Source organism: Enhydra lutris, unplaced genomic scaffold, assembly GCF_002288905.1.
Source record: "Enhydra lutris kenyoni isolate GAN:26980312 unplaced genomic scaffold, ASM228890v2 scaffoldscaffold54, whole genome shotgun sequence".
Lineage (NCBI taxonomy): Eukaryota > Metazoa > Chordata > Mammalia > Carnivora > Mustelidae > Enhydra > Enhydra lutris.
Window position 1 is genome coordinate 8,700,420 of NW_019154138.1, and position 12,750 is coordinate 8,713,169.

At 41.6% G+C, this 12,750-nt stretch overlaps 1 protein-coding gene across 1 annotated transcript in view; it reads right to left on the bottom strand.

The window, feature by feature from the left end:
- Window positions 1–12,750, bottom strand: part of LOC111157345 (autocrine motility factor receptor) — a 41,879-nt gene that overhangs the window by 16,204 nt on the left and 12,925 nt on the right. Inside the window, exons 3-8 of the mRNA XM_022518672.1 lie at window positions 11,224–11,388; window positions 9,717–9,869; window positions 7,470–7,510; window positions 7,174–7,306; window positions 4,701–4,834; window positions 3,722–3,832 (exon numbers count right to left, since the gene is read on the bottom strand). Of these exons, the coding sequence (XP_022374380.1) occupies window positions 3,722–3,832; window positions 4,701–4,834; window positions 7,174–7,306; window positions 7,470–7,510; window positions 9,717–9,869; window positions 11,224–11,388 (737 nt within the window). The remainder of the gene's footprint in view (window positions 1–3,721; window positions 3,833–4,700; window positions 4,835–7,173; window positions 7,307–7,469; window positions 7,511–9,716; window positions 9,870–11,223; window positions 11,389–12,750) is intronic.

The window sequence follows — 12,750 nt, forward strand, 5'->3', positions numbered from 1 at the left end:
TCTCTGTCAAATAAATAAATAAAATCTTTAAAAAAAAAAAAAAAGAAAAGAACTACAAGGGCCAGTGCAGCCCCAATACTGATTACTAATAAGCTGAGACCAGCACAAAACAACTATCATCCCACAATCCTATTCCCATTTTATTAACCAAAGCTTCAATGTAAGGCAAACCAAGAGGTCCTATTAATGTTTGAAAACATTCTCCTGAAAGAAGTCAGTCACAAAAGGTAGGATTCCTTTTATATGAACTGTTGGAACAGGCAAATTCATAGACAGAAAGCAGATTAGTGGTTGCCTGGTGATGGAGGAGGAGGAAATGGGGACTAATGAGTGTGGGATGTCATGCTGTGATGATGAAACTGTTTCGAAACTACCAAGAAGTGGTAGCCGCACAACACTGCATGCCCTAAATGCCACTGGACTGTAGACTTTAAGACGGTTCATTGTTAGGTGAATTTTGCCTTCATCAAAGAAGGAAATCGTAAACTTAATCTAATCATGTACTTTATTTGGAGAAATGCTGCGTGAATTCTCTGGTCTTCCAACCTCAACCAGCACTATACGTGCAGTTACCCAGCCGCACAGCCAGGAGAATTCCTGATTCCTCTTCTAGACCTCATTCCCAGAGCCAATTCAGCACCACGTGCCTCTGTTCCTCCGATCTGCCCATGTCTCCCCAAGCCCCTTCCAGCACGTAGCCCAAGCTACTCTCAACACACGCCTGAATCACTGCAGCCCTTACTAACCAGTCCTCCTGATCTTCTCAAGCTGCAAATCTGATCCCCAACGCCTCCTACAGCCCTTCAATGACTTCTCACCTTTTCCACCGGCCCTCAAGCCCCTGCAGGTCTAGCTCCTGCCTGCTTCTCCTGCTTTAGCAAACGCCACTCCCTTCGTAGGTTCTAAGTCCTGGTCACACCAGTTCTCTTCCAGTTCCTTCCACACACCCCATTCCCTCCTGCTAGAAGATCACTCTCCTTTTGCTGACTCAACTCCCGCTCATCACCAGGAGTCACTCCTCCAGGCTTGAGTCAGATTCCTTTGCTGCAAGTTCTCAGGAACCACATTCCTTTCCTTTGGAGTACTTAGCTCCATTTATACATACACGTTCAGAAATGTGCCTGGCTGATTTCTGTTCCTCTCCTCCATTAAGCTACAAGCAGCAGGAAAGCAAAGACCGTATCTGCGGTTTCTGTTTTAGCCCCAGACTCCAACAGAACACCCAATATATAAAAAATTTTATCAACATATGTGTTCTCCATAAATGGACCCACAACTATATGGTCAACTAATCTTCGACAAAGCAGGAAAGGAATATCCAGTGGAAAAGAAGACAGTCTCTTCAACAAATGGTGTCGGGAAAACTGGACAGCAATATGCAAAAGAATGAAACTGGACCACTTTCTTACACCATACACAAAAACAAATCCAAAAATGGATGAAAGACGGAAATGTGAGACAGGAAACCATCAAAATCCTAGAGGAGAACAGAGGCAGCAGCCTCTTTCACCTCGGCTATAGTAACTTCTTTCTGAAACATCACTGGAGGCAAGGGAAACAAAAGCAAAAATGAACTACTGGGCCTTCATCAAGATACAAAGCTTCTGCACAGCAAAGGAAATAATCTCGAAACTAAAAGGCAGCCTACGGGGGTGCCTGGGTGGCTCAGTGGGTTAAGCCTCTGCCTTGGGCTCAGGTCATGATCTCAGGGTCCTGGGATCGAGGCCCACATTAGGCTCTCTGCTCAGTGGGGAACCTGCTCCCCTCCCTCTCTGCCTGCCTCTCTGCCTACTTGTGATCTCTCTCTCTCTCTGTCAAATAAATAAAATCTTTAATAAAAAAAATTTTTTTTAAATAAAAGGCAGCCTACATGAATGGGAGAAGATATTTGTAAATGACATATCTGATAAAGGGTTAGTACCAAAATCTATTAAGAACTTATCAAACTCAACACCTAAGAAAGAAGTAACCCAGTTAAGAAATGGGCAGAAGACGTGAACCGACATTTTTCCAAAGACGACATCCAGATGGCTAAAACACACATGAAAAGATTCTCAACATCACTCATCATCAGGGAAATGAAAATCAAAACCACACTGAGATACCACCTCATAACCTGTGAGAACGGCTAAAATTAACAACACAAGGAACAACAGATGTTGGCGAGGATGTGGAGGAAGGGGCAACCCTCTTGCACTGTCGGTGGGAACGCAAACGGGTGCAGCCACTCCGGAGGGCAGTTTGGAGGTTCTTCAAAAAGTTCAAAACAGAACTATTATACAATCCAGCAATTGAATTACTACCCAAAGGATACAAAAACACAGATCTGAAGGGGCACATGCGGCCCAGTGTTTATAGCAGCATTATCAAGAGCCCAGACTATGGAGCGAGCCCAAATGTCCATCGGCTGATGAAGGGATAAAGAAGATGTGGTATATATATGTAATGGAATATACTCTGCCATCCAAAATGAAATCTTGCCATTTGCAATGATGTGGATGGAGCTATTACGCTAAGTGAAATAAGTCAGAGAAAGAGAAATACCATATGATCTCACTCATGTGGAGCTTAAGAAAGAAAACATGAACATATGGGAGGGGGAAAAAGAAAAAAAGGAGAGAGAAACAAACCATAAGAGACTCTTAACGACAGAAAACAAACTGAGGGCTAACAGAGGAAGGCAGGTGGGGGGGTGGACATTAAGGAGTCCACTTGTGATGAGCACTGGGTGTTGTATGTAAGTAATGAATAACTGAATTCTACTCCTGAAACCAATATGGCACTGTATAGTAACCAAAATTTAAATTTAAAAAAGTATTTAAATTGAAAAAATTAAAATTAAAATAAAATATACGTGTTTAGCTACTGATGCTCAAGCTCCAAAGCCCTTCTACTATTAAGAAAAGGAGAAGAAAATTGTAGAAGAAATTGTAGAAGAAAAACAATTGGGGAATATAAAACGAGAAGAGGAAGATTAAAGATATAAAGATGAAAATTTTCTCAATGTGCAAAAAGTGATCACAGATGCAAAAGGCCAAAAATAGCTCAGAGGTACCTCATCATCAAAAAAACATCCAATCCAGGGCACCTGGGTGGCTCAGTTAGTTAAGCATCTGACTTCAGCTCAGGTCATGATCTGAGGGTCCTGGAATCAAGTGTCTGTTTCTCCCTCTCCTTCTGCCCCTCCCCCTGCTCATGCTCTCTCTCTCTCAAAAAAAAAAAAAAAGATTTTCTGAAAATGCTGTTTTGGTCTCCCTGATAACATCATCAGTTTTTCTGGACTGTTCAGCGGCCCTGGTCCAATCCCCAACTCAACCCACCTCCCTGGCATGTTGCTTTTCTGTTGCTTTTATGCATGTGCAAAACAGAAAATTATAGTCTCTTGTCCCAGTGAGTGCATAGACTGTTTGAAAGCAAGGATTCCCCCCGCCCCTTTCTTTTAAATCTTGCAGGCATATCTGTACTACTTCAGGGTTTAACTTGACAATGAATATGAAGACAGCGGACCCAGAAATGAAGATGGCAGGCTGTGAGTGGGGAACAGTCCTGCCATATAGAGAAGAGGCTGAGGGATGGAGGAGGACAGCCCAAAGCTTCCCACAGCACTCCCTGCCAGCCCTACAGCCAGTCTGAGGTATTGTCCCCCCTCCCTTGCTAGGAGTGGTCTGGAGCATGGGCCCAAAAAGCACCCTCACGCCCTGGACAGAACACCAGTCCCTACTTGTGGAAAAGATGTCCACAGGGCAGTTTCCTCGCGGCCTGCATGGAGTCCCAGCAGATGGCACAGTCGTCATTGTTGACAGCCAGCTCCTCGGGAGTTGCGACTGCAAACCTGTAAAAGAGACGCAGCCAGCAGACCCCCTCTGTCAATTCCCCACACGTACACTGGGTGCCCCGTCACAAACTTTGCCCTCTAACAGTAGTTACAAAGGAAACTGGTTCAAACATTTCCAACCATCAGAAACATTACACCTGCTTTCTCTTCGTAGCCCATCAAAGAGTTAGAAATGTATACACAGAAACGAACTCTGTCTTAACAACAGCTGTTAGTTCCTTCAACATAACACATTAGCTAAAAATGACTTGAGGGAACATTTTTGGGCAAACCAGAGGAGTTAAGACCTACCCCTAGAGAGACAAACTGTTCTCCCAGACACTTAAAGGGTACCCATTCATCTCACAGCAGCAGGTTGGCAAGGAAGTCCCTCCTTTGGCGAGCTTAAGAGTGTGTATGTGTGTAAACATGCATGGGGAAGGAATAAGTGAGACCTACTTCATAAAACAGATCACAGAAGCCCAAGGAAGCTTCCACTTAAGGACAATGATGATAAAAATAATAGCATAATAAGAACTACCTAGAATTTATTGAGCAGCTATTACATACCCACACTGTTCTAAGCATGTAACCTGCATTACCCCCACTGACTCCTCCCAGCAGTTCCAGGACAAAGGCTCTGCTATCATCCCTAGAGCGGAAGCAACTGAGGCACAGAGATCTCACTAAGGTGCCCCCAAATCACAAAGTAAAGCCTCACATAGGTGAGGATTCACACCAGGCAGTCCATCTCCAGAGCTTTCACTTATCCTCTTCACCCTTCTGTTAACAGCTAATAAGAGTGGTTCTCGGATCACCCGGGATCGGTTATTATGGAAGGTCTACAATGAGTCCAGTTGGGCAACACCGGCGTGTGCTCGCTCACCTGGCCTCCATATTGCCAACCACACGCAAGTAGTTCTTGTGCCGGCGGATTCGACGCTGCACTTCGTGGAACAGGTAACGCAGCTGCATGAAGATGACCAGGCTGGCCATGGATAACCAGATGTTGCCAAATAACTTCACGGGGAGGAAGGAAAATCAAACACACAACAAAAATGAATGGAGGGGCCCCTGGGTGGCTCAGTGGGTTAAGCCTCTGCCTTGGGCTCAGGTCATGATCTCAGGGTCCTGGGATCGAGCCCCGCGTCAGGCTCTCTGCTCAGCGGGGAGCCTGCATCCTCCCCTCTCTCTGCCTGCCTCTCTGCCTACTTGTGATCTCTCTCTGTCAAATAAATAAATCTTTAAAAAAAAAAAAAAAAGAATGGAAACTTGCTAGTGACAAAGGTGAGGTAGGCAACAGAAGCTCTCATCGGTTAAGGGCGAGCTGGAACAAGGTTTCACCAAGCAAATGCAGGTATTTCATCTCACTGCCATAACCAATGTACACACTCTTTAGCCTTGACACTCCATCACCAGCTATATTTTCTCAGGAATTAATCAGAAATTTAAAAACGTTTTATACACAAAAACATCCGTCCATGCGATTTTAAAAAAGAAAACCAGGAAATGAGCAAAATGCCCCGTAGGGAAACAGTCCAGTTGTAAATTCATATAATGTAACAGTATATAGTCATTAGTTATATTTATTATAAAACAAAGTTATATATTAATATTACACTACATTTATGTATAACATTTGTAAAAGATTGATTATACGGGAAAATATCCAAGTGAAAAAAGCCAGATAAAACTATCTTAAAAAACTAGGGGCGCCTGGGTGGCTCAGTGGGTTAAAGCCTCTGCCTTCGGCTCAGGTCATGATCCCAGGGTCCTGGGATCGAGCCCCGCATCGGGCTCTCTCCTCGGCGGGGAGCCTGCTTCCTCCTCTCTCTCTGCCTGCCTCTCTGCCTACTTGTGATCTCTGTCTGTCAAATAAATAAATAAAATCTTTAAAAAAAAAAAAAACTATCTTAAAAAACTAGCATGTGACAAAAAATCACGTAAAGATGTGAAAATAGCAAACAACTGAATACAATCTAAATATCCACTATGAGGGTTGGTTAATTAAATCATCATACATCTATATAATGGAATTCTTATCCTGAAGGCATTACAATGGTTCAGAAGAACTGTGGCTAACACAGGACAATACGGATAACACATTAGCTTAAAAAAAAAAAAAAAAGAAAGAAAGAAAGAAAGAAAAAGCAAAACTGAACTGTTACCTGAAAATACAATCTCAATTTATGACTGTATGTATTTGAATATAAAAAGCAGCAATAAATACAATAAAATGTTAAGTTATCCCCAGGCATTTAGGAGAGCTTTTTAAACAAAAGCTAATTTTTTTTGTTTTCTTTTAAGATTTTATTTATTTATTTGACAGAGACAGATCACAGGTAGGCAGAGAGGCACACAGAGAGAGAGGGAGAAGCAGGCTTCCCACTGAGAAGATAGCCTGACTCGGGGCTCGATCCCAGTACCCTGAGATCATGACCTGTGCTGAAGGCAGAGGCTTAACCCACTGAGCCAGCCAGGTGCCCCAAAGCTAATTTTTTTTTAAGTATGTTTTCAGTTATTTTCAAAAAGCAGACTTAGAAATGTCCTGTGTCTAACACAGTCATTTTTTTAAAAGATTTAGGAAAATAAATAAATAAATAAATGAATTTATTCATTTGAGAGGGAAGGGGCATGGGGAGAGGGAAAGGGAGTTTTAAGCCAACTCCACGCAGAGAGAAGAGCCTGACTTGGGGCTCAATCTCCTGACCTGAGCCAAAAACCAAGAGTCAGACACTTAACTGACTGCACCTCCCAGGAGCCCCTAACCCAGTGATTTTTAAGTGCATCTTTACTAGGCTTATAGTATAAATCAACTGCCCACCGAATACGTTGATTCTTACCATTATTAGATCACTGAAGTGCTAACCATGGAAGCAGATTTTCAACACTGTAATTTCTTACACAGCAAAATAAAATATAAACAATGAAGTAAGAGAAATTAAGTACCCAATGCCTTCTTTCAAATTATAAAGTGGAAAATGTATGAATCCATGAAGTAGCTAACACTATGAGACTTCCCACTAACCCCTACAAAATAATGGCTACGTATCAGCAGCCACAGAAACTAGGCAGGGCATACGGAATCCCCTTAATTTCATGGTAGAAGAATGACCAGTGTATGGGTCAGCGGAGTTCACAGAGTGTCGGAGGACAGCAAACTCCTCCTCAAGTTGGGCTCCAGCCGAAGCGCACACTATTCTACACCCAGCCGCAAAAAGACATAGGGACACAGCTGCGTCTGTTTTGAGAGGTTTTACGCAGCTTACCCATAAACGTTTCATTTCTCATGGACTAACCAGCATTCCTGATTCTAAAACACTTAGCTCTCTGTTAGAGCTCCTTCTGCAGAAGCTTACCAACATGTGAATATGGTGCATGAGGTCCAGGGACAAGAGAGTGAGCTCCATGACAAAATCTGTGTAATAGACATAGGTTCCTTTCCCTTCCCACGTCCCTTCATGGTTGAGATCCCAGAGGTGAATTACATAGCTGCAGTGAACAGAGAAAAATCATTTTAGCCATTTACTATTACAGTTTAATCTGGCTTAAACATGATGCAGTACAGTCACATTTTTATAGATTTTATATATGTGACACTTAAAACCGACTTTATGAGTAGACCTAATCACCTCCCTCCCAAATTTCTACTCACCGTAAAATCACATGAGCAGTCCTCACTGTCACGAGAAGAGACTATAAAGAAAGATGTAGTTCTTCTTTAGTAAAATTTGGAATTGCTCAGGCCAAACTTAACTTTTACAAAAAGATAAAAGGCAAGCATTTCTCAGTTCAATTAAAACACAGGTTATTCAAGAGGGGGAGACGGTGGTGGGGGGACGGGATGAATGCAGTCAGAAGGTACAAACTTCCAGTCACAAGATAAATCAGGACTGAGGATATAACATCCAACATAATGACTAGAGTTAACACTGCTGTGGCACATCTGAAAGCTGTGGAGAGGGCAGATCCTGGAAGTTCTCATCACAAGAAGAAAACCCTTTTCTTTCTTTTTCTGTATCTCTAATGAGATGATGGATGTTAAGGAAGCTTACTGTGATAATCACTTCACAATCTATGTCAGTTAATCGTTGGGCTGTATACCTTAAACTTATACAATGCTCTGTGTCAATTATATCACAACAAAACTGAAAGCGAAAAAAGCAGGCTGTTCAAGCTTACCAACTATTTTTGATCTGCTTCAAATTTCCATGGGATGGTTTCATGACCTAGAAACCAACTTTCATTGGGCCTTTTTCTATTAACATTGACTGATTACACCTGACCATCTCCTGGGGCTTCCTTCTACAATCTTGAGGTTCATTCTAGTAGTTTGATGTTCACTTCTATTTTATACACCAGAAAGTCCCCATCATTGATTATCTCAAAGGGTGTTTGAATACTTGGTGATCCCATACCCAAAGTATAGTTCAGGTCCCCCAATCCAAGACGAGTACCTGCTCTCTACATAATGCTTTGTCCACTCCCTTTGCCCACACAAAAGCAAAAAGAATGAAGAATAAACTAAGACCTTCGTGGTATTTTATACTATAAATAGAAATTGATATTCTAAAAAATTCCTCTTAAAATACCAGACTAGAACTATTACATTGTTTGAGAATTGAAAATCCCAATTTATAAACGGAAAATATTTTACATAGAGAAACAATATAAATATAAAAATATGATTATGTTTAAAATATATAATCTGTAACATTATTATCTTAAAACAATCAATAGTAATGAGCTAAACTTAAAATATGTATGTAGTATGATCCAATAGGCCTAATTTAAATATCTTTATTTATACCTTTTCCAAAATTTGGCTTAATATTAATAAAAGTAAAAAGCAGGAAAGCCAGACTATCATGCAAATGGTGATTTATTATAAAATATATCTAAAGCACACTAATAAAAAAAAATTAGTGCAAAAAAATTTTTAAGATTTTTTAAAAGAGATACACACATACAGACAGTATTCAGTTAGAACTGCGAATGTTTTACTAAGTACTTAAATGTTCCTTTCCTAATTTTACTTACACTACTACATCTTATTCTGAAATCAATGCTATTAGGCAAAATTTCAAAAAAATTTAAATTTTAAAAAATAACCTCTTATCCCCAATGTGGGGCTCAAACTCACGACCCCCAGATCAAGAGTCACACACTCAACTGACCCAGCCAGGCACCCCAATAAATTTTAACTCCCTTCTAATAAATTCCCAAATAGTAATTCAAACTTCGTGTTTTGATATTAACTAATTAACTTTAATAATTTATTATTTTTTTCGCTTAAGAGTAGCAATTATGGTAAAGATTAAAAAATATTTTGCCTTTGGCTGGAGGAAAAAAGCAAAGATAGCAATTGAATATAAGGACATACAAAAAAATTTTTATTTCTATTGAATGAAAATTAGTATTTTCAGAAAGGTTTAAAACATAAATTTTATATACACATGAATATCTCAGATTAGTCTTCCAAAATAAAGACTAGAACTTACATATTTATATTATCCTATACAATCTTAATTTATACCTATCGAAAAAACCCAATTTTTGGATTGTGCCGTTGCTCAATCTGAACCTTAAATAATTCACTGCACCCTCTAACCAGTTTCCCCATTTTTGAACAGGAATAATCAAATGAGTCAAAACACATCAGATATTAAGCATACAGTAAGCACTACACAAATGTTGGCAAAAATAATTACCTTTACCATGTTACAGCAAGGATTACAGGAAATCATACATGTTCCCCTTCAATACCAGTACCCAACACAAAAGCAAGGAATTCAAAATATGCTTGTTACAACAAAAGACCGACTATCTCTCAGTCACCGCATGCGTGAATTGCAAATCTATAGGAGCAGGATCAGAACGAAAGCCCGCGTCCACATCTCACCTCCGCTGCCATGAAGGCCAGTGTGTGCATCCCATGGGTGTAGCCTGTGACACAACAGACGACTGCTAATCCACAGCAAGAAAGCAGCATTGCGATCAACAGAGACAGAACTCGCCCGTGGCTACTCATGGGTGTGGTGGGAGAAAAGGAAAGCTGAAATGGTACAAAACAGGACAAGGAAGTTCATTCTTCTTCACAGCAGTGTTAAGCTCCCCTGAGAAACTCAAGGTTAGTCTTGGTGTCTGTGCTCAGGAACCCGGGCTTAGCAGCACTGCCCAATGCCAAGCACAGACCAGCACCCCACTGCCAGATGGTTAAAACTGTCCAACCAACCTAAACATGAGCACGAGCTAATTATTTAGAGATCTTTATCACTTATTTTACAGACTATGAACAACATACACCATATTTTCATCTCAAATTCTCCAGGATCCTCCGCCTACCAGTGGGATGATAAGCCTCTCTCCAAGCAATTTTCCAAACGTATGTAGTTCTCTCAACACTCAACAGCACTCCAGACTGCACCATGTTCTGTTGTTTCTTTCTCAATCCTGCTCTCCCCCTCCTCCGGAAAATTCACTTGGGAGCGTATTCCTACCGTGTTTAAGGCTGGGACAGTGGAAATGTCAACCAGGTGCGGAGCGCCCCCTATCACAATGTCCCGATGACAGTATACAAGGAGAGGCAAGGCGGGGCGGGGGCAGAGGCCCAGGGCTGGGAAGTCTGAGCAGGATGGTGGAAGTAACAAACCCGTTAGGGAGGTTGGACAAGTAACAAACCCGTTAAGGAGGTTGGGCGCTAGTGCTCTTGACCCCTGGACGGCTTTTGGACTGAGATGAACTCACACAGAGGTGCAGGGACCTCCTGTCCCCGAGGACCAGGTGAAACAAGGAGTAAATGAGGCCCCGGAGTGGTGTAACTGAGCGGTGTCCGGGGGCACTGAAGGGCGAGAGGTCCCCCCCCCCCCCCCCCCCGCCCCAACAGCTCTGATCTGAAGCCGAGACGCAGATCTCGTACCCAGACAGAGAAGGACTCACTTCTCTCAGGACCCAGGGAGGCAAGAGGGCTAATTCAGTCCTTGCCCACGGTGGAAACAATGTAAAACAATGTACACTAGTCCAAAAGAAAGCTCTAAGAATCAGAGGGGGGAAAATGGAAGGAGACTGGAACAGAAAGTACCTGGAAGACAGCAGCTTTTATTCCGTTTATACACTAAGCTTTCCTCGTGCTGTGATGGGAACAGTCTGTGAGAGTGAACTGACCCCACTAGGGCTGTAACACAGTCTGCCAGTGCGGGGGCGGGGGGGGGCCTCAGGCGCGGACACTGATCCTGCATTCTTTGGCTGCTGCAGGAAGTTCCTCAAGAAACAGCCGGCGGCTACCTGATCTAGGAGTCTTGCCCTGGAGACCTACCCAGTAGGAGCCCGTTATGGCTCCTTCATCTTACACAACTCAAACCTAGCAAACGTGTGACTAAGCAAGCAAAGAGCTCTGGCTGAAAACTCACATATTCAAATCGGTCCTTGCAGAGCTGAACCATCAGATGTAGAAATACAAGTCCAGCAAACCAGAGGCACCACATGACCACCTCTTCCACCGTCTGCACATTCAGCACACCAAAAATGAAAATGAACTTGTAGAAAATAAAATTCCAGAACTTGTCTTTGAGGTGCTGAAAAGACAAATATTTATAAAGGTTAGTACTATTTCATCTAACCTATTTAAGAGACGTTAACACAACAAAAACTGGCTGCCCTGGAGAAAATATATCCTATATTCAGCTTTCTAACATTTGTTCACAAGACAGCAGAAGGTAGAAAAAAAAATAAATAAACTCTCTAAAGAATAAAGGTAAAGCCCCTAGAAAGTCATGTGTAGACTCTGGGTTGTAACCCTCAGTCAGTTATAAAGTTTTAGCCATCAAAAGGAGAGTGATATTCGTCTAGTACCCTGCATATTAAGAATAATACAAATACTACCAACACAAAATTTTTAAAATGGTGAAGGTTACAAGTGTCATTTCTAATACTTCTGCTCTTTGGATTCATAAACAATAGAAAAGATTAGGCTTGTTCTTGTTAAACATCCTTCGGATTATAAAATACCATATGTTGATTCATCAGTCTATACTCGGTAAGAAAAGTCAAACAAAAATGATGCCTTGGCATTTTTATGCATTTCTCTTGTCTTCTTCCTAATGTGAAAAACCTTAATTTTGCACACAGCTTTATTTCACTTCTCATATTGCGTGAACCTGACCAGTTGTCAGTGAATAATCCGTGAATATACCATTTTAGTGGTTACAGATGGACAATGCAATTGTTTTCGTCTCCATTCGGAAAATGTTGTAATGAATATCTTGGCCAGAGTTTCTGTTTCTTCAGCATTATGGAATCAAAGGTTATGAATGTTTTTACGGTTTCTAATAAGTACCACCCACCTGGTTTCCAAAGAAGTTGGATAAATGTACTCTCCCAGGGGCGGTGGAAGAGTACTCTGTCTATATGGAGGACATCTGGTTTTTAAAATTAAGGTCAAGGAGGGGAGTCTAGCCCCTAAAACACACTACTGAGCCATCTGTGGGAAGGGTGGGAACTGAGCAAAGAGGTAAGAATGAAATAGGACTCCTAAGTATATTCTCAGAAATCGTTCTGAACCGTAAGAGATGTCTCACAAATTCAAACAATTAAAACAGAAAAAAAGCAAAACTGAATAGAAACAGAAATAACTGAACCTAAATGTGTAACAAATGAAGGACTACTGAAAGATAAGATTATTATTTTGGGCACTTCTATGCACTATACTGACTGTACATCGTTTGCACAAAGAACAAAGGGAGCTAAGAACCTTTGGTGAACGCCTGCTTCCAGATCTAGGACAGATGAAGTACAAGGTGAACGCAGGACATCTTATGCTTAGGTTTTGAACCTTCAGCCCACCATGTATTTGCTATGAGACTTGCGATGAGTCACTTAACGTTCCCATGTTTCAGTCTCCCCACCTATAAGGTGGGCCTCCTGAGCCTGGTGTCCCC